The sequence below is a fragment of the Drosophila gunungcola genome, assembly GCF_025200985.1.
Source record: "Drosophila gunungcola strain Sukarami chromosome 3L unlocalized genomic scaffold, Dgunungcola_SK_2 000002F, whole genome shotgun sequence".
Taxonomy (NCBI): Eukaryota; Metazoa; Arthropoda; class Insecta; order Diptera; family Drosophilidae; genus Drosophila; species Drosophila gunungcola.
This window is the reverse complement of record NW_026453178.1, coordinates 1,571,136-1,592,222: the sequence shown is the minus strand read 5'-3', so window position 1 is coordinate 1,592,222 and position 21,087 is coordinate 1,571,136. Positions and strand designations below refer to the sequence as shown.

The window sequence follows — 21,087 nt, the reverse complement described above, 5'->3', positions numbered from 1 at the left end:
CCGCTCTTATCTGTGGGTGTGTGAATACCCCCTCGTCTGTATGGGTGACCACATAATCAAGACTTATAAGCAGACCGCAGGTCTATTGATGCAGTCACTCAACGCACAAGCCCCAACGAAGCCGGTCCACTTGATTCCTAACGATCCGCTCAATTTAAATTTGAAATCGCGAAAATGCTAAAGTTCTTCGGCCTGCTACTTTTTGTGAGCTGTGTGTTAATTGCTCGCGGAGGTGTTATAGATATAGAAGTTCCCCAGGAAGTTACTGAGGGACCAGGGGATAGTTCTAAATACCCCAGTAATATACACACAACCGAAAGCAGTGAAAGCAACTCAACCCTGAAGCTGGTTCATGTGGTAAATAAGTGAAAATCGCCAAGACTACAAAATAATTGCCAAAAAGTTTGTGGTACAAAAAAATCAGCTCAAACTAAATTGGGGCTCATTAAATTTTTCGGCAATTAAGCAAGTCAGCAGACCCTAAAATTATCCAAAATGTGTCAAACTCATTTAATCTGAACAATTAGTATGTGGTGACAAATTTTATAATCGTGCCCAAGTCAACGAAATATGATGTTCTCTTAAGTACATTAGAATTAGTTTTTCCGTTGAGAAACCATTGAAGTTCTCTTTTAACACAATTCCATGACAAATGTTCCTAAGCCAGTTTGCATTGCGTATACGTAATATTGCATTAAGACCTGAAACCGGTTTATTGGTACTAAAACTTCAAACTTATGCGGCAATTCACTGATTTCCCATTCTGATTTGCATAATTATAGCTCAATTAAAATAAAATAAGTAAGAGAACAAAATCGAGTTGTATGAATATTTATTTATTGAAATCAATATTGGCACGGGCTCAATTAAAAAGCAAAGTAGTAATTATTTAGTGTATTGATTTAATGTTAATGCTGTATATAAACTTATGTACATAAAATATTTTTTTTTATAAACAGAATCTTGAACTTTATTTTAGTGACTATAATAAACATAGCTTAAAGCTCAACAATTTTATTATTTGAGAAAACAATTTAATTTAAAGGCAACAAAGTACTTGATTGATTTATTTCATAAAATAGATTTAACCAAATGTTTATTTTTCGATAGCTTTTTCGTCATGGCCCCCGCACCCCCGTCAGCACTTATGCTAACGATCCGTATATCAACGAAACTTTTGAGCCCTACGGATGGGGAGCACTAACCAATGTGAGTACTTGGCACAAGCATTAACAAGATTAACTGAATTTAAATGCAATTTCAATTTGACAGGGTGCTAAAGTGGAGCTGTACAAAATAGGCAAACAACTGCGTCAGCGCTATAAAGATTTTCTGCCGCCCTACTATCAGCCCGATGTACGATAAGTAGAGAGTAGAGATCATGGGGCTTAAAATGAAAATAACTAGAGCGTTTCCATTGCAGATGATCCGTGCCCAATCTTCGGAGTCGCCGCGCACCTTGATGTCCCTGCAAATGGTGCTGGCCGGACTTTTTCCGCCGGAGAACACTCCGATGGAGTGGAACCTGCTGCTCAACTGGCAGCCCATTCCCATTGTGATGGAACCCGAGGAAATTGATGTGGTGGGAATAAAATAACTTTAATTTACTTATCTATTTATTTATTTATTTTTATTGTAATTTCAGCGCATTAGAATGAAGGCTCCCTGCCCCCGATACGATGAGGCAGTTCGGGAGGTTATAAATCTTCCTGAAGTCAAACAATTGCATGCCGATAACTCCGATTTGCTGCAAGAACTGAGCAATTTAACCGGAACCAATGTCACCTATGTCCATGATGTAACCAGTATTTTCATCACACTGCTCTCAGAGCAAACTTACGGCTTGGAGTTGCCCACGTGGACCAAGGATTACTTTCCGGAGAAGATGTTGCCCTTGGCTGCCAAGACTTATGTCTACGATGCGTATACGACCGAGTTACGCAAAATGAAAGGAGGCTTCTTTGTCGACCTACTTTTAAAGCAAATGCAGGACAAGATCTCGGGAAAGTTGCAGTCCAAAGATCGCAAAATGTTTCTATCCTGCGGTCACGATTGGACCATTACAAATGTCCTTTCCGCTTTGGATGTTTGGCAGGCTCAAATGCCTCGATTCTCAGCTTTAATTGCTTTTGAGCTGCACCAAAAGGCAGAAACGGGAGAGTATTTCGTGGAGATCTACTTCCAAAACGATCCCGAAGAGGAGCCTCAGCAATTACAAATTCCAGGCTGTGATAATCAATGTCCCATTGCAAAGTTAGTGGAACTAACCAAGGACATAATTCCCGATGCTCCCTATGCAGAATTGTGCAAGGCTAAGGGCACTCAGGAGGGAGCCAAGATAAGCTATAATTAGTGGGCAAAATCCCGTGATTAATGATCCAGAGTTCAGTATTAAGATTACATAAAGAATAAATATATAAATATATACCTTTAATACCAGTGTTTGATTGACTCGCACGCTAGGGAGATGTAATTAAGTCTTTAAAGTGTGAGTGCAAGCTGATCTAGTTTAGTAACGATAAAGACTTCGTTTTTAGAAGGCAGATCGATGAGTTATATATTTTGTATTAAATTTAATCTAAATATTTTAAGCTATTTTTCTAGGATATTTGAATCTTTATTAACTACAATAGAACCTATTGCTTCGAATCATAAAAAGCAGTATAAATTATGATTGTTAAGCTTATGCTGGATCTTACCCTTACTATTTACTTTGGCTAACTTTAAATAACGTCGGCAGTAATTGTTTCTATTATGGGAAAATAGTTTAAACAATAAATAATACTGCGATAAGTTATTAGCGCTTTTTTTGTATATATATGGCATACTTTTGGGCGTTGTTTAAGTTTAATGTTCTTCCAGAACCTTGGTTTATGAAAATTATTCTTATTTTATCATTACTTGGAACTTTTAATCTTTTTAATCTATCGCGACAGTTAGTTAATTAAGAAATTTTTACTGGTATAAGCCAGGATAAACAAATCTTATCTTGAATTTTAAAAATTTATGAAATATTTTTGGTTTTGAAAGCTTGAAAAAACATAATACGAATAAGAAACAAATTTAACTTCAACAATTTCTCGTGTACGTCTCAATCGACTCTCTCCCTTGATTTCCACACATCCATCATATAAAAAGTGTTGGATATATTTTCAATTCAAACAGTTGGCATTTGAGGCTCCACTCATTCGAATCGGAAGTAAATCAAAAAAAGCCCAACGAATCCAAACAAAAGGGCAGTATGTAATTTTATCAGTTGGATATCGTTTTGCAATAACTTCCGGACTATGACGACAACGTAAGCCACCAGATCCCGCCCAGCCCCGAAAGCAGTATTTAAATTCGGCAATTAAGCAACGAGGATGGATAATGTGAATTTAAAATATTACTCAATCAGGGGGCTAAACGATTTATTACCAAAGTGCTTACACACGCAGTTTCGATGACAAATTCGTTGGTATTTCGGCGAGGGGGCGGCGCCGGGGCTAACCAGAGAAAAATAAGTAAGCGGAGCAAATCCGAGAGTTCATATAAATTAAAAGTCGCGGCCGCGTTTTAAAACGCCTCAAACGCTGCGGCATTGTTGTCCGTGTCTGGGGCTTCTGTTCTGCTCTGTTCTGGTCAAACATTTACTCGCCCTCGCACAATAGACGCTGTCCAGCTACAACAATAACAAATAGAATAATAATAGTGATAAAACGAGCGACGGTGACGAAAGCATTTGGCGATAATGGAACGATAAAAGAGCCAAACACTCATGCTTTTTCCACATTTCGACTTTAGCAATGATATTTGCCCCCGGAAAGTTAGTATTGCCGGCGATAGTAGCCTAAGACAGTCGCGTGCGACCCTCGGAAAAGTTGAAAAATTTGAATACTATCAGCTTTGTATTAAGTCTACGGTAAATAGAAGATAGTTGCCCTGCACTCGGAGAAACCAGTGCAATTAATAAAGGTCGAGCAGCAGGCATCGAGCAAAAACCCGTTTACCACCACGTCTGTAAATTAGCTAGTTTCGTGGCTTAATTAATAAAAAAAGAAATAAGTAAATAAAGACCAAGCGAATAGCGAATATAACAAGTTAGTCTGCGATCTGTCTCGAGACTGTTGACTCCCAAAAAACCAAAATCAAAAACGAAACCGAGACCGAGACCGTAGACCGTAGAAACAAAGGCCAAAGCGGCGAAGTCGGAGAATCCGAGCCCCTGACAAATTCTCGTAAACCCGTAGAGTATAAAGAGCGTCCACCAAAATGCCGCGTTCGCATTTCACTCGAAGGCATTGTCTAGCGATGACGGGCGGATTAATTGCTTCGGCGGTTCTCATCTGGTGCGTCGCCCACTCGACGATCGAATCGTCGGCCAAGCTCTACGATCCCGCCGCTGATAAATCCACGCTCGAGCTGCTCCATGTGGTAAGTCAGTGGGCATCGCAAATCAAATCGAAAAACATTAAAACAAATAAAGTGGTTCAAATCCGGAACACAAAACAGCTGTGCGGCAAGTGATCACTAAACGCTTTATAAAACAACAGAAATTAAAGTGCAAAGATCTAATTTTAGTATGAGGAAACGTGAAGGTACTTTAAAATCAGTGCTTTTAAGTTTCAAATGTTTCAAAATTGTTTCTCAATTGAAAAAAAGTGTGAACATATTGACAAGACTGCTAAAAATGCATGCTCTTGAAAAAAAGTACCTTTAGTGACTAATTAAATATCTCTGATAATTATTTTTTTTAATTTTTCAAGCTCTTGGTAAATTTTTAAAAATACTAGTAACATTTTTATAAACATACCTGGCAAGACCTACACTGCAATCAAAAAGCCGAATTAAACTTTATAACATGAACAACACATTTACAGCATATAAGCCCCACTTCTTAGGTCCTATAAAATATAAACATTAATTAACACCGAACAATCCATAAAAAACAAAGTCAGCAGTTATCTTTACAATAAAAATTTAGCTGATAACACACATTATGGCAGTCACTCCTAAATTTTGTATACAGCATTAACAAGATCCATTGGCATTGACAATTACGTGGGCAGTAAAAACAAACATTTTGTTGATAAAGCATTTGTTTAAAAACGTGTATAGTGAAGCGAAAGTGCAAACGCTGGCACATTTTTTTTGTCGTAGTGTGTACTACAATTTAGTAGACTGTCAGCTTTGGTAGCAGATAAGATTCAGTCCGGACATTCAATGGGAACTATCAGTATGAAAAGTGAACTCGTTCGATAAAGATACGATAGCCGTGTTTTTAGTGGTATTTCCAGAACACTAGTCTCAGGTTGCTTTGTATTTTTTCTCTATTTAATATATTTGCCGGTTAAGCCATTTGTCTGGCTCAATTCAATTAGATAATATATATAATTGCTGTGAATTACACTTCACGAAACACAATCGAGTGCAGGCAGGCGGAAAGTTGAGCCGAAAATGTTTCTCAAGCTGTAAATAATATTTTTGTTTGGAATTGAAGTTAAAGGCGGGTTGGTTATAAAAAGCTTGGGCTGACCTTGGAAAATGAGTGAGTTAGTGGTAATGGAAACCTGGGCGAAATCTAATTAAAGAACGTCATAAATAATTATTATTTTTGCTTGTTTTTTTTTGTTGTGTGATGTGCAATTATATTTGCCAATAGTTTCAATTTAAAAGTTATATCAACTAACAGTGGTGTGTGTTTTATTAAAGAGTAAATGAAAATTAATATTCATTAATTATTAATTAAACTGCCTTTTCTTATTTAAATTCGCTGATGAGTTAACAATTTATTTTAAAACAACCTGTTCGAAAGCCACAAAAACTCGCATAATTTATTAATTATTCCAAAATAACTCTTACTTTAATTAACTCGATTATATACCTCGCCAACTCATTCGTCTTCCAAAGACCCACAGAAAAAAATTAATTACAAAGCAGCAATCAAAACAAAACCAAAACAAAAAAAACCGGCTAACCAAATTACACTTTGCCGAAAAACCTGTCTGCAGTCGAACGTAAAATCAAATTATCAAATAAAGCTGCGACGCACTTTTGCTTTTTGTTTGAGCTCAGATCACACACGATTGATTAACTGGAAACCCATTTACCGCAGTCATTAAATATAGTAATAGCGATAGTCCATTCCGATCTAGATCCCAGGGCTGACCTTCAAATGAGACGAATCTTATCAGCAATCAAACAGGAAAAACATTCGCGGGAATCTAAGGTCTTACGAGCGATTGAATCTTTGAAAATTCGTCGCGTGCTAAGATTTTCTCTAAAGCTGCCAGCTAATTAAAGTGTCACTGCTTTTCGATTGCTCGCCGTATAGTAGATTTAGTGCATAGTAATTTGTGCATACTGTGGTGAATCCGTTTGACTAATAAAAAATTGTAATTGCTAAACGTCAGGTATTCCGACATGGACCACGAACGCCGGCGGATACGTATCCAAGGGATCCCTATGTAAATGAGACCTACTATCCCTTTGGCTGGGGACAAATAACAAATGTGAGTGGAGAAAAAGTTGTGCAGCGCAAACTTTTGCCTCGTCATCCCCGCCGAAACCCGATTCCATCCCCCTCCCAGCAAAGCATTTAAATAAATTGAAATGCAAATGTTTTGCTGGGAGAGCTGAGGGATTGGGAACTCAGGGGCCGGCTGCATTAACATATACACATGCGCATATGTTTATGCAATTGCAAAAATGCAAGGCATTTATTATTTTATAACACTTGCCTCCATCTCTCCGTCTCTGTGCCCTGGATCCCCCCGTACTGCTGGCGTTGTCTCACGTGCCATCCACTCATGCCATGCAATAAATCAACGCTCCAGAATGGCAAACGCGAACTGTTCAACATTGGTACTTGGCTGCGTAAGCGTTATGGCAAATTTCTGGCGCCCAACTACAGTCCCGATGTGAGTAAGCAGTCACTAACGAACCGACAAGGCACAACTCCTTACAGCAACCCCCCGTACACAGAGAGAAATTTAGTTTGATTAGAATTTCTAATTTAAAAGACAAAGATGACTTTGGTCTTTGAAAAGCTAAATAGATTTTGGCCAAGTAACAAAAAAAAAAATATATACCACACAAACCTTAGCTTGAATATCTTACAAAAAAAAAAAATTTTCATAGCAAAATTTAATATCTTGTAAAATTAGAAAACAAGGTAGTAAAAACTCTCAATTTGTCAAAAGCACACAAAACAATTTATTTAAAAAGTGAGACTTTATTGAGCTTGAAACTTTTGCAAGCTATATTATTTGTAAAATTAAAAACCCTTTTTTTATGCAATAGCAAATTTAGCTGAGAGTAATATTATTCAGTATAATCCAAAAGATTTCTCTCTGTGTACCCCAACCTTACTCCCTTATTTTCACGTCCGCCGGGTGGTTGCCTGATAGTGCGGACGTTTACAAATTGCAAAGCTCAAGCGCGCTTGGCTCATCACTCAATTCCTTCTTCTCTCTTCTCTCTTTCTGGTTCTGTTTCTGCTACTGGCTCTGCGCTTTCTCCTTCTCCGCTTTCTCCGTCACCGCTTTCTTTCCTTGCCTTTCCCCGCGATAGTTGGTCCACGCTCAAGCGACGGGTGTTCCCCGGACTCACATGACGATGCAGACCGTTTTGGCCGCCTTCTTTCCGCCAAAGGGAACCGATATGGAGTGGAATAGCCGGTTTAATTGGCAGCCCATACCTGTCTTCTCCCAGGAGCTCAATGAGGATACGGTGCGTATACTTGATAACCGAAATGATTAATCAAAACCTGCGCCTCCATAGCGGCTTCGATTGGATCCCCTTTTTTTTGGTGTGCGGCAGGTGGTGCTAAAATCGATTAGTGTTTTGATTAAATATGCAATTCATGTAGCTTAACAAATATCTTAGTTTTGTTTACGTTATTTTGACAGTTAAATCACTAATTGGATGAAAAAATTGTATAATTTTTAATTTAATTAAAATGGTTTTTGTTTTAAATCATTATTATTATTTTATTAATGGTTGTAAATAATAGTAGTGCTTTTAAATACTTTTAAGATTTAGTTTTCAATTTAAAACATTAATCTTCAAAGATTTTGGCTTCATGTCTGTATACAATTTATACAATTTTTTTGTAATAACTGCTATAATAATTGTTATTTAACCAATCTTATATTTTAGTTGCTACTGGTGCGAACACCCTGCCCGCGATATTTCGAGGCCCTGCATGAGGTGTACGAGTTACCTGAGGTCAAAGCGGAAATAGCACCCTACCTGGAAATGTACAAAGAGCTGGAAAAGCACACAGGCCTCAGTTTCAAGGAGCCCGAGGATGTGCAATCCCTGTACTTGACACTGCTCGCCGAACAGGAGTGGGGTCTGGAATTGCCCGAATGGACGCATTCCTATTTCCCGGAGAGACTGCAATTCCTGGCCGAGCAGAGTTACGTTTACAATGTCTACACACCCGAGATGCAGAAGATCAAGGGTGGTCCCTTTCTTAAGAAAATGTTCACTGAAATGCAGCAGAAGAAGAATGGAACTCTGAAGCCCAGTGGCAGGAAACTCTTCATATACACAGGTCACGATTCGACGGTGGTGAATGTCCTTGCCGCCCTAAAAGTCTGGGAACGCCAGATGCCTCGCTACTCGTCGATGGTTCTGTTTGAACTGCATAAAAACAAGGAAACAGGCGACTACTGGGTGGAGATCTACTTCCGCAACGATCCCAAGGATCAGGCACAAAAGCTCACAGTGCCCGGCTGTGAGTTCCAGTGTCCTTTGGATAAGCTTCTGGATTTGGCCAAGGATGTAGTTCCCACGGAAACGGACGCCAATCGCTGCGAGTCTCGCAATGCAGGCTTCACGGAGCCACCGCTGCGGGGGCCATAGGAACCAGAATTTAGTGGATATAGAAAAATCGTTAAGGTGCTATACATCTCAGGGAGTGGGACTGCAAAAGGCCCACTACTAATCCTTTAATTAAGTCCGTCGTTAGGCATAGCCCGAATAAATATACCTGAACTCGTTTTGGGTTAATCGTTAACTTATGGAAAACTTGTTTTTAAATTTTGAGAATTTTTGGGATCTAAAAATCAAGCTTTAAAAAATAAATATTTTGTAGTTAAAATTATTTTCCATGCAGAGATCTAAATAATGAGCTGGTGAATTCAGTAATGTAAACTTAAAGGAAAAATTTACCATAAATGATAATAAAATTGGTAATTAAATTCACAAAATTCTCAAAGCAAAAATTATTATTGGCTGTTAAATTGGTTAATATATAACAGAAAATTAAATACTACAAAATTTTAGAGGTGTAGATATTGACAGTGCCTCAGAAATCACTAGAGTTTTAAATGCACTTGTAAAGGTGTATAAAAGTATGAAATAATATATTTTGAGTCCATAATTCCAATGAATTTTTCATTACATACTTTATAATTGATATTAAAACCATAGGGTTTCTCGTGTAAATAGAATTGCCAAAGACCCCGCCAAAAGTGCGTGGAGGCTCTGATCGGAGCTCCAAGTTCGTCGTTCGTCGTTCGCCAGTCGTTTGGTTGGTTATTGTCAGGCGGCGTCTTTTGCGCCCCATGTGGCAGCCAAGTTGGCTCATTTCCGCTCGGTGGCGACAGTCGACTGCCGTCATTGGCATTGCCCAATAGGCCGCTTCCGCTTGGCCTTTGCCAGCGGCAAAAGCAAACAACTTCCGCACTTGTTTAGCCAGTTGGATGCGCCACTCCATCTTCGGTGGCATTTCCATTGCCATTTCCACATTTCCCCTTTGCCCTGCTCATTTTTGCCAGGAGGTGACATTTTTCGCATTGCGGTTTACCATAAACTATTTCATTGGGGAGTTGTTTTCCACCTCGCCCATTTCTTTCGGCCCTAACCATCTGCTCATTCGCTTGTTCGCCATTGTTTACTCGTGTGCGTTGCCATCTCTCCTCCGGTTTTCCGCTTTTCCTCTACATCTCTGTGTGTGTGTGTGTGTGTGTGTGCCAGTTTTCCCTGCTCTTCGTGTGTGTGTGCATATCTGTAAACTTTATTTGTCAACGGGACGCATATGTTGTGTGTTTGCCAAAAAATAAAGGAATCCCCATCCACAAAGTCGGGCATTCCCCAATTGCATTCAGCTCGCCTGTTTGTTGTTGCTTTTAATTTTATCTTAATTTGATTTTCCGGCTGCGGGAAAACCAGTGTGTGTATGAGTGTGTGTGTGTGAGTGAGCGTGGGTGTCTGACAAATCTATAAGTGCATATGCTCAGCTTGTTCCACTTCGATGATTAATGGTGAGCTGAGAGAATGGAAGCTGCCGGAAGTAAGTATACGCCATGTGGGCACCGATTTTGAATGGGCGCTCGGGAAAAGGATGATAGCAGCCAGGAAGTACGTCAATCTGATGTGAGGACTAAGGAAAGTCACAAATTTAAATGAAAACAAATTTGTTCATAAGTATAAATGTCATTTCTTAGTTATATTTCTTAAGATTACTCCATGTCCGATAGTGCCTAAAATGGTACAGTAAATATTAAATTAAAACAAAATTTCTAAAGGTAAACATTTTGTAACAAAAAAATAATAAAATAAAATAAAATAAAAATTTTATTGGATTTATTAAAATTGTTATTATTGTTATCTAATTTTTGTCAGGATAAGGAACTTATAAAGTATAAAACTAATGCATAAAGAAAATGAGGAATCATATTATTTTTTTTCTTTTACAAACTTTTAATATTTCGCTAGTTAAACTAGAAAAAAGATAATGAATTAAATTAGAAAGTATTTAGCATATTTACTAACCCTATTATGCGGTTACTTTTGCCAGTCGTAACGCAATTCCCTCACTTCCGAAATGAGACATATGCCCGGTTCCACAAATCTACTTACGGCACAATAAGGCTTCAGTTTCAGCCCTAGCTTCAGTTTCATCTCCGGCTCAGTCATGAAACTTTGCAATGGCCAGCAAAACTTTTGTGCGGGCTAAGTGTAAGTCTTGGGTTGAAGTTGGGCATTTTTTGCTCCGATTGCGACTGAGACTTCGACTTCGACTGCAGCTGAAAAGAAATAGGAGCGGCCAGTTGGGCTGGAAGTTTCCTCTGAGCCGCTGCACATTCGCCTCACATCCTTCTGCGGTCAGCTTACTAACGACTTTTCGATACGGACCGAGAACTTTTGCGCTTGTTCTGGGAGATAAAATGTTCCGATTGGCGGGGTGGTTGAAAAATGAAGGTGAAAATGGAGCGGGGGCCATCTGGATGGGGCACACCCGGATACACCTGCTCCTCCAGCTAATCCCGATGTTCGGGGCGGGAGAAGAGAAGCCGGGTGCCATGAATATTAATAAGCTGCACAAATGTTTGCCGGCAAACAAAGTGCCAGGATGCCGGCGCTCAGAGTCGGATGCCGTGTAGTTCAGTCTATTAAGAGGCACAATGGACTTCCTCCCCAGAAACCCCGGATTCAAGGAAAGCACGGGGCATGTGATGCTTCATTTCCGCTTACCCCCAGGGATAAAGTGATGGTGCACAGAAAGAAATTTAATGTTAGGCAAATGTTTTTACAGAAAAAAAACAAGAAAAGGTTGAGGTGCACAAACAAGGCCAACTGGCCGTTTATTTTAAAAAGTAAAACGCTTTATGCAAATTTATTTTAACTTTACTTTTAAAAATGTTTTAGCCCTCTTTTTGCACTTAAAACCGAATTTTAGAGCACTGTTTTCTCTGTGTTGAATATAATTTTTGTGAGGAACATGCTAAACTAGTTGCCTAATTATTTGTCGTAATTAATTGGTTTGTGCCATCAAGTGAGGTAAACCGAAATGTTTCCAAGGTAATAATATAAATAAATTACAAATTGGTTTAATAAGTGACAAAGAGTACTTATCAACGCCGTTTTCTTTACCTGTAAAGAGAGTGAAAGCTTTCCTCACTCAAACCGTTTGCCGTTTAGTTTAGCATGAAGCGTAGTCTGCCCTGTAAAATGCATAAATCTTTGTTGGCACTGCAACTCGGCTCATTCCGAGATTCTCGTTCCTGGGTCCCAGGTTCTGGGGTCCTAGTTTTAGTATCCTGGATGCTGGATGCTAGCTCCAGAGGCCTCAGACTTAAGGCCCCCCGCCATACTTGAGCGTCTTGTTTGTTGCACGTTTCATTTGTCAAAAAAGGTTTAGGAATTTTATTGCCAGCGCCCCAGAGCTCAGAGCTCGGTGGCAAAATGCGAAAAAAGAGGATGGGAATGTGGGGGAGGCTGTGAATCTGCTGCACTTGTCGGCTGCCCTAAGTGGCAACTGCTGGGAGCCCATTGAAGTGCCACTGATAGCACAATAATTTGTACATGGCTTGCACCCGACAAGGACAAAGAAATGCAAGGTTAACTAACTACCAGCAGGCAAGTGAAATTAAAGCGAGTTAAGGCTGCCTGGGAATACCAGATGCAGGATTAGAGAGGTGAATATTTCATGGATTTTCGGGTAAAAGCAGAAAATAAACTGCAAAACGAGGACATGGAGAGTGTTCTTAGAGTTGTACATAAAGATTAAATATACAAAATAAGTATGGCAAAAAAACTGAAAGTTATTCAAGAGCTTATTAGATTTTTTTAAGGAAGGTAAAGTCACTATTTTTTTTCTTATTATAAAATGTTAAAGAGTTAAGGAAAGAGTTTATTGTTAGGAAACTTAAATTATAAAAATGTATTTAAAGTTATTTATTGAAAAGAAATTCGATTATGATTTCACCATATTACCAAAAAGTTTACCTGACAGATTTTTCTGAGAAATAAGTAGCTACCTCTAAAACTGGTAGTAAAGAAAGTTCTAAAACAAAAAATATTGATAAATAATAAAAAAAAAGCCAGCGTAAACAAAGCATTCTAAAAAGAGCCCCATTTAGTGTTGTCAAAGAATGAAAAATATTCTTAAAATAACTGTCAAAGAATTACCTTTTTTTAAAGAACAACCAAGGAAATTGCGAAGATAAACGCCCTTAAAATGGCAAAAAAGAGTAGTAACATGATCTTCTATTTGACATTTGTGATAATAGCTGGATGTGCTGTGTGCATCTGGAGGTTCTCCGGCTTCAATCATGAGCCGGGCAAGTTTCACAAGATCCTGGTGGCTTTTTTGGCAGTGACGCTGATTCGGCTTCTGATTTTCACGCCCATCAAATTCGTGATCATGGCCCTGGATGCCGCCTGTTGGCCGCCTCATCAGGCTCCAGTTACGCTCGACGAAGACGTGAAGGTTGAGACATTGATCGACAGCCTAAGACTCAAACTACGGACATTGCGGAGTGAGCTGTTGGTCACGGAAAGCCATCGAAATGAGGCGATTAACCTGAAGTACCGGCTGATCAACGAAGAACTCTGTCTGACGGGCAAGCTGTTTCTGGGAGGTCTTGGCATGATTTTGGTCATATTTGATGAGAATCTCTACTATAACACTGACACAGTGAACTATCTATTTAAGCAAAATCACAAAAATACGAGCGGACTATCGACATTGTCCACGCTGCCGCATGTATATAAGTTCATAGAGTACTCCCTGATCCGGGCCTTCACGGACAAGCACAACACGGCTGGCGGAGCTCCCTGGGTGAATGCCGAGTCCGTCAGATTGCTGGGCGTGGTGCGATTGAGGCAGCTGCGGACGGAGGACACCCACATGGGTCTCCGGACTCCGGTTCTAACTTCGAGGGACTATTTGGCGGGCTGGCAGTTGCCATATGTCCGTGTGCCATATACGAACAAGTTCTGGCCCATCTACCGGCCCTGGGTGGCGAGTGTTTTCCACTTTCGGGACATACTCATGGGCTTCAGTCACTACGGCCATTTCATCTCGTATCCGGAAAATATGGGCTATCTATGCCTGCTCTCGGACACGCGTATGAAAAGCCTGATGATACTCGAATATTTGCATAAGAAGAAGTGGCTGGATCGGAATACGAGTGCTCTGTTCATGGACTTCACGTTGTACAATGCGGACGCGAACATCTTTAGCGTGTGCACACTGTGGGTGGAGCAATTCCCCTTGGGGAGCATTCACTACCACATAGAAGTCCAAAGCAACGTTTTCGTGGAGCAAATGGAGCAGATCACGGCCCTCGGAATGCTGATGCTATTCATTTTCGTCATCATTTGGCTGCAGTTCGCCAAGGCGTTTTTCGTCAAGGTCTGGTATGAGCCAAATCTGCTGAAGACCTTGTGGGTCCTGGTGGATGCCACGATCGTGTTTCTCAGTCTGGTTGTGGTAGTGATTCATGGGTTCCGCGACAACCTGGTCCAGAATATGTTACAGCAAGTGGAACTCTCTGTGCTGATGAAATTCATTGATTTCAGGGAGCCTTCGCGACTCACCTACTTTGCCGATGTCTTTAAAGGATTCGCACTGGCTCTGGTCACCATGCGGCTTGTGGAAAGTGATGCAGTTTAGCGGCACCTTTCAGCTCTTCACCGAAACCCTCTATAACACCTGGAGAGCGCTGCTCTGGACGATCATTATAACCATCATATTTATTGCCTCTATCGGCATTGCAGCTGTCGCAATCAATGGCACTAACACAATGCACTTCAGTAATCTGCCCTCAGGCATTGTTTCGGTCGTTTGCTTTGTCTTTGGCTACACTAATTTAGTTGGACCAAAAGATCTATTCTACGGTGGCAAGTGGCTGGGCATTATCTTATATGCCATGCTGGGCTTTGTGGTCAAGTTCCTGCTAATCAATTTGATTGTGTCCCTGCTGAGGGCTCAACTGATGAGTGCCAAAGTGAAAAGGGATCATAAGGTACTGCATAGCATATCGTTTCTTCAATTTCTTCGCGTCGAGTATGCTGACTTAATTAATTTCATTATGAAAGCAACTCGCTTCCAAAAGCGGTATAAACGAAAAAATCGCACAGTGGCTGAGAATATCCAACGAAAACTGGATGAGAGGCTGGATAGCCAGGATTATATGAAAAGTATTAGACATAGGAAGACAGATGAGGAATTGATTCAGTTGAGATATAGAGAGCGTATCGAGCGCACCTTAACTTTGGCCAAAATTCTTCAGACGCAAATGGAACTGATTGAGAGGCTTAAGTTTGGAGATGAGGAAGGAAATCTGCCGAATTTGGTCGAAGCTGAGGAGCCTGGTCCGTCGAACTGAAATTCTAGGGCTAAAAGATATAGCTAACTTTTAAAATAATACACTTTTTTGTACATCGACAAGTGTTTCATTCAATTAAAAAAATTAAACATATAGAAAGAGTTATACAAACTGTTAGATCTCTTAAATTCGATAACAGGGAATATGAATAATATTTTTATTTTTAAATAAACAGATACATGATTTATTTTACAGGGTCTACACCAATATAATAACACCCTCTGCAAAGATTAAAAAATACTACAAATCTTAAATTTTAATAATTTTAACATATATTTTTCTGCAAGTCTACTAAATACTGTATAGTTTTTGAATTGTTACTTATGTCATGGCTAAATAATTATGCGCAAACAGGCAAAACTTTTGACTTGAAAAGGCTTTTAAGGCAATTTGGCGCTCGCTTTGTTCGACTTGTTTGCTATCCAGAATTCTGGCTGTGCTCCAAGACGCCAAACTAAATGACTTATATAAAAAAAGGGGAGTGGAACACCCCATACTATTATTTCCCCCACCCCCTTACTATTGTTATGAAGTAAGCAAATAAAAATTTAATACTGCAAGCTTTTAGGCCGAGCCCTCACTGCAAAACTATTCCCTGGGAAATCTGAGCTAAATGCTAACGCTAGAATGGACTTAACAAACATTGTCGAGCATATCCTGTAAACTAAACAATTGTGAAAACTTTTGTGTCCCTTTTTGCTATCAACCCACAGACAGATAGTCTGGCAAGTGCTTTTCTATATATATTTTTTGCGGTACTTATGTCACTCGGGGGGATTGAGTAAAACTTTTATAATTATTAGCAACAAATGAGCAGTGACAGAGCGCTTCTGCCGTGACTGTAACTTTGCAGGTTTTCCAGCTATCCAGCTATCCACCTTTGCCGCTTCTGGCTTTTTATATGTTGTGCCCAGACGGCAGAAATCACAAATGATCCCCGCCCTCAATTTAAAAGTTTTAACTACCTGACTGTTTCTCCAATTTACTGCCTTTGAGGCTGTATGTGTGTGTGTGTGTGTGTGTGTTACCTGAAGACAAACGGCAAAAGAAAGAGTGGCCAAATCAAAAGCCATGTGGAGTTTTTCCTGGCTTAGTGTGAGCTGGGGAGTAAGTTAAGTTGCCCGAAAAGTTTTTAATTTTTGATCGCTTTTTGTATGGGACCACAATCAGCAACTAAAAGTATGCATTACTTTAGCAGCCCGCAGAAGGCGACTGGCCTACAAAAGCTGGCTGCTATGGCACAGTTTGTGCAGAAAACTACTCCCAAAAGTAGGCAATGCACTTTGTTTTCAAATGCCTGGGGGAATCATTTTTGCAATTGAAAATTTACATTTAGCAAATCCTTACAACTTTATAAATTTGGTTTCATAAGTTAAGAACATATCTAAGTTGAAATATTAAATATTTTATATGCAACAATATTTCACAATTTTGTCAAGCACACGACTTAAAATGGAAAAATTTGTTCCTATCTGTTTATAAATTGATTGATTAATAAACAATTCAAAATATAATTAAACCTGATATAATTTAAAAATAATAATTTTTTCATAAAAAATAATAATAAAATAAACAGAAAATAAATAAATTTCACAAATTGTAGGTTTCGGCATAACACAGAACACAAATAGATTAAAGATTCCGAAGCTATAAACAAGAGCAAACGTAGAAACAACAAAGAACCAAATATAATGTACATAAACAATTAAAAGCGACTGATAAAAAAATATTCTTAAGTTAAATTCATATTTCAATAAGGCTTTTATAATTTAATAGCTATAGCCAATAGCTAAAGCGGCAACTCTGATGGGGTTGTTGAACACATTAGGTCATTTGACGTCTGACAACTAAGTACAATATATTTTCTCGCAAAATGCCACGATCGTCGAAATTGAAAGGGAAACCTCCGTCGAATCGGGGAAGACATACGCCAATTATCGAGATTTTATCCGATTCTGATTCAGAAGAGGACGAAGAGTTTATCAAGCACTTGTTCAGCGACGAAACCCTCAAGAAACTAGAGTCGAAAGACATTAAACACCGAAAGAATGTAGAAATTCCAACGGAGAAGCCCATAAAAACCAAAGGCAAAAATAAGCCAAAGAAAGGCAAACACGAAGAGAGAAAGAAGAATACAGAAGTTCCAATTTCGGAGAGCCATGGAAATATTTCAAACATTTCTATGCACAGGTAGGAACTTTATAGAAAATATGTATTTTTAATTATATTTATACATCTATTTGTAGCCATTCTAGGTCTATAGAAACACCAAAAACAAGGATGGCAGTAAGGTCAGACACTCCAATTCCACCACATATCTCATGGTAAGCTTTACTCAAATAGTAAATTAAGCAAGTTATTTAATACACTTTAAAAGCCTTTATAGTACCCCGATTTTAAAGCCGTTGCCCACCAAGTTTTGCATTGGCGATGTGGTTCTGGATTTTGGTCTCGAGGAGAACTCCGAGCCCATGCACGTGGTTGCCGATGTGGAGGCAATGCCGCCACCGAATCTATCTAGGATAGTCAAAACGCGACGCTTGCCCACCAAGTACAAGGTGAAGCAGCCGCCAAAAAAGCCAAAACCTGCTCCCAATAAGAATCCACCAGCAATAGATACAGCGTGGTTGATGGACCACACTTTCTGGCCCAGGTCGCCCATCAAATCGTTGCTCGTGAATGAGGTGAAAACGAATCTGCCATCGTCGGAGGATATTTGGAAGAGTTACAAGGCATTGAAGGATGGTTTGGTGCAGCCCTCGGAAGCAGAGTGGCCGCTGTGCTGCATGGGAGGTCAGAAAAGCGGTGCTCCAAAAACCACAGAAACTCCTAACTCCCAGGAGTCTTGCTCAAAAAATAGCAAACATGCAGAATGTTCTCCTGCTGAGCTGCTTTTGACTTGGGAAATGAACAGAAAAGTGGGCAATGATATGCAGCAGCAGCGAAATTTTCACAATGAAGATTTGGTCTTAGATCATCTGAATATAAGCGTTGAAGAAGAGAAAGCCATGAAGGATTGGATTAAGTCAGAAGGGCTCGACGAACCCCTGTGTGATATTGAAGAATACGATGTGCTTTTGAGCTTGGCCAGCGACTATTCCAAGAACAAGGATGTTCTGTTTGAGTTGTTAAAGCCCAAAAGTCTTGTTAGTAAGCCGGTGAAGGATGTTAAAAAGAAGTTACCTCAGTTGGCGATTGAAGTCTTACCTCGTAAAGTGGATAAAGTCGATAAGGTGGAGTCAGTAGTTTTGCCAGAAAAATCTGTAGAAACGGAAAATCCAGCTAAGAAAGCCCAACCGGAAGAACTTAGACCAGAGCGACCCATTGTTCTTGAGGTTAAGGACATTGGACCAGTACCTCCGAAACCTCAAGATGAGGCAGCCATCCAGGACTGGCTTCAGCAATGTAGTGACACCGTTTCCCAGCAACTGCAGTTTATCTTCTATGAGGACAGTTCCAGTCAGCAGGAAGCCATTGATTTCGAGAGCGAGATCAGCAAGGAGCAGATGAAGCCGCGCAGTCAAGAAAAATCTAGTGTACCATGCTCCAAGGAGTCTGGCTATCAGAATAGCTACAAAGTTCGCCTCGAGGACTTCGAGGATATCATTGACCAAAACTTGACTGAATTCAGGGACCCGCAGGCGAAAAGACTGCGCTCCAAGTGGGACCAGCAATTCGGCGTTAAGTCGGCGGAGAATTTGAGGAGGTCGTTGCTGCTGCCACCTTTGCCAGTTCATCTGGACAAGTGCCTCCAGAAGATCCGGATCCTACGGCGTCCGCCTAAACGCAAGGTCGAGGACTTGCGACTGCGCATTGAGATGAAGTTCTGTAAAACGTTTTGCACTCTGCAAGTGAACAAAAATTTGGAGTTAAAAGTGGCTGTAAATAGCCTTAGCAATGCTGTTTACAACAGCGATATAGATGTGCTCCAAGTGCAATATGAGGCCACGCAGATAGCCTGGATTTGGTCCAATGGCACTGTGATGATTATTAACGGCAGAAGTCAAGCAATGCTGGCCGAAACTCAAAAGGATGTGTTGGCCAAGATTACGGGGCTGGTTGATTTCAAGGCCGATAGCTCGCATAAGTTGCTCCATTTACGCCTCATGTCCTGTGGCTACTATCCCTGGCGAATTGCCCTGGTCGAGTTCAGTAAGACTTATGCCCTCTGCTCAGAGCTCCTCCCTGATGAGGTGGAGTACGTCTACTACGTGGACAAGGCACTGCCCGGAGTGGCGGCGCGGGTCCATGAGTCGGGAATGATCCACGTGTTCGCTATGACCACGGATCAGGCGGACAAAATGCTGACAAAACTATATCCGCTTACCGCCAATCATCGAAAGGCCGAAATCAAGGTCGTCAAAAACGAAAAGACATAACTTTAATTGGAAAAAATACCTAAATAAAATGGTTATAAGCTTGACTACTTTATTGCAATCAAATTTTCCAATTACTTTCCTTTTTTAAAACTATCAAATAAAATATATTCCAAAACAATTTTTAAAATATTTTCGTAAGTCAACTATTCTGTTTTAAAAAAATTTAAGAATGGCTTCTTAGTCTTAGCTGATACAATTTTATGGCTTAAAACATGTAATTTTTCACTCTTATAAATTAATAAGTAAATTGTTAACAGCTAAGTTATTGTTTATTATACAGTTTTTTTTAAATATAGTTAAATTAAAAATATCATAAATGCGATTTGCAATAGGCAAAAGTTATTCTTTGTTACATAGTTTTTAAAATAATGTAAAATTAAGTAAAACATATATGTGATTTGGAATGGGCAACTATCATTTGAAACATTTGTACATTTCTTTGGAATTTTCTAATTGAAAATCACATTGTCAGTTTAAATATAAATTTTTGTAATATGTGTAATTTCAAATTTAAAACGCTTTTAGTTAAGTTAGTTTTGTATACAAATTTTGAATTTATTTTAGAAATAGAATAAAAAGCTTACAAAATGACCAATAATATAAGCATCTTTCGCTTGAAAATAACCCCACAAACATTTTACTGGACAAAAACCTTCTCTTTGAATATTTTTTGACCCAACTCTGGCCTCTTTAAAATCTCTTTGGCCAGAAAGCTCTCGCCAAAGAGAGCTGCTGAATGGAAGCCAGAGGATAAAGCTTTCTCTCCCACGCAGAAGGACAAACTTCGTCCTGCCAGGCTTTTGGGTTAAAGTTTTCGCAGAGATACGAAGTTCCGTTTATGTGGTAGCTATCTCTGCGGACAGGATTCGTGGCAGGATTTAATTCATAACTCGAGTGCCGTGTCCTCGGTGTTCAGCCAAGGTTAAGTGCTGGTGCAGGCGCCAAACACGTCACTTCTCAGGTCTCCTAAAGTCCTGAAGTCCTGAATTTTTGCGGAGGAGTGTAGCAGCAGCGCCGCTAGGGATTCGTCTTTACCTTTTCTTATATTCTTATTTTTCCCGCTACTTAAGCACGAAACTCTGCTCCACACCAAAAATTGATGTTCCTCCATTTCGCAGAACCCAGAAAGCGGATGCCTCATAAACAATTGCCTGGATATATAATACATCGGCTCTTTGTGTTGGGTCGCTTGAACTTTTGCTTAGCCTTTAATACCCGCTGAAAAAAGGAATCCTTTTGATTGAAATATTTTCCTCCCTGGTGTGAATGAACCTCACAGCAATTAAGTAAATGACATTTACTCTATATAACAACAACAGAAAAGGAGATGAACAGCCCACAATCCGGCATAATTAGACCTTGTCACGCCCAACAAAAAAAAATGTATATAAATGATTTGCATAAAACTTGGCTGGGAAAATTTTAAAGCCTCGCTGACCTTTGGCGTATCATTTTTTAAACCGAAAACTCCCCGCTAAAACCAAAACCTTTTTAATTTACACGACACGTTTCTTGGGCAAAAACTTTTTAGGTTGTATTTTTTGGGGGATTGGAACACCTACAATGGTGCGATGGCCATAAGCAAAAAAAACAAAAGCAGT

At 39.6% G+C, this 21,087-nt stretch overlaps 4 protein-coding genes across 5 annotated transcripts; all 4 read left to right on the top strand.

Annotated features, from left to right (window-relative positions):
• The first annotated feature begins 81 nt into the window (after positions 1 to 81).
• On the top strand, positions 82 to 2,434 carry LOC128257867 (venom acid phosphatase Acph-1). The gene is made up of 5 exons (XM_052989086.1): positions 82 to 357; positions 1,111 to 1,209; positions 1,273 to 1,356; positions 1,424 to 1,582; positions 1,646 to 2,434. The coding sequence occupies exons 1-5, from the start codon at positions 175 to 177 to the stop codon at positions 2,351 to 2,353; spliced, it is 1,233 nt and encodes a 410-aa protein (XP_052845046.1). The 5' UTR covers positions 82 to 174; the 3' UTR covers positions 2,354 to 2,434.
• A 785-nt stretch (positions 2,435 to 3,219) lies between these two features.
• Positions 3,220 to 9,004, top strand: LOC128257868 (venom acid phosphatase Acph-1). Its single transcript, XM_052989087.1, has 5 exons — positions 3,220 to 4,413; positions 6,393 to 6,491; positions 6,816 to 6,899; positions 7,552 to 7,710; positions 8,140 to 9,004. Exons 1-5 carry the CDS (start codon positions 4,252 to 4,254, stop codon positions 8,848 to 8,850), a joined length of 1,215 nt encoding a protein of 404 aa, XP_052845047.1. The 5' UTR covers positions 3,220 to 4,251; the 3' UTR covers positions 8,851 to 9,004.
• A 3,901-nt stretch (positions 9,005 to 12,905) lies between these two features.
• LOC128257863 (polycystin-2) lies at positions 12,906 to 15,107 on the top strand. The gene is given in 2 exon segments (XM_052989083.1): positions 12,906 to 14,368; positions 14,370 to 15,107. Coding segments are annotated over 2 exon segments (2,154 nt in total). The 5' UTR covers positions 12,906 to 12,952.
• A 1,846-nt stretch (positions 15,108 to 16,953) lies between these two features.
• Positions 16,954 to 19,497, top strand: LOC128257862 (uncharacterized). 2 transcript variants are annotated; one of them, XM_052989082.1, is made up of 3 exons: positions 16,954 to 17,297; positions 17,354 to 17,431; positions 17,494 to 19,497. In XM_052989082.1, exons 1-3 carry the CDS (start codon positions 16,981 to 16,983, stop codon positions 19,484 to 19,486), a joined length of 2,388 nt encoding a protein of 795 aa, XP_052845042.1. In that variant the 5' UTR covers positions 16,954 to 16,980; the 3' UTR covers positions 19,487 to 19,497. The 2 variants fall into 2 exon arrangements, with proteins under 2 accessions (XP_052845042.1, XP_052845041.1); XM_052989081.1 differs by having other exon boundaries at positions 17,485 to 19,497.
• The last annotated feature ends 1,590 nt before the right edge of the window (positions 19,498 to 21,087 follow it).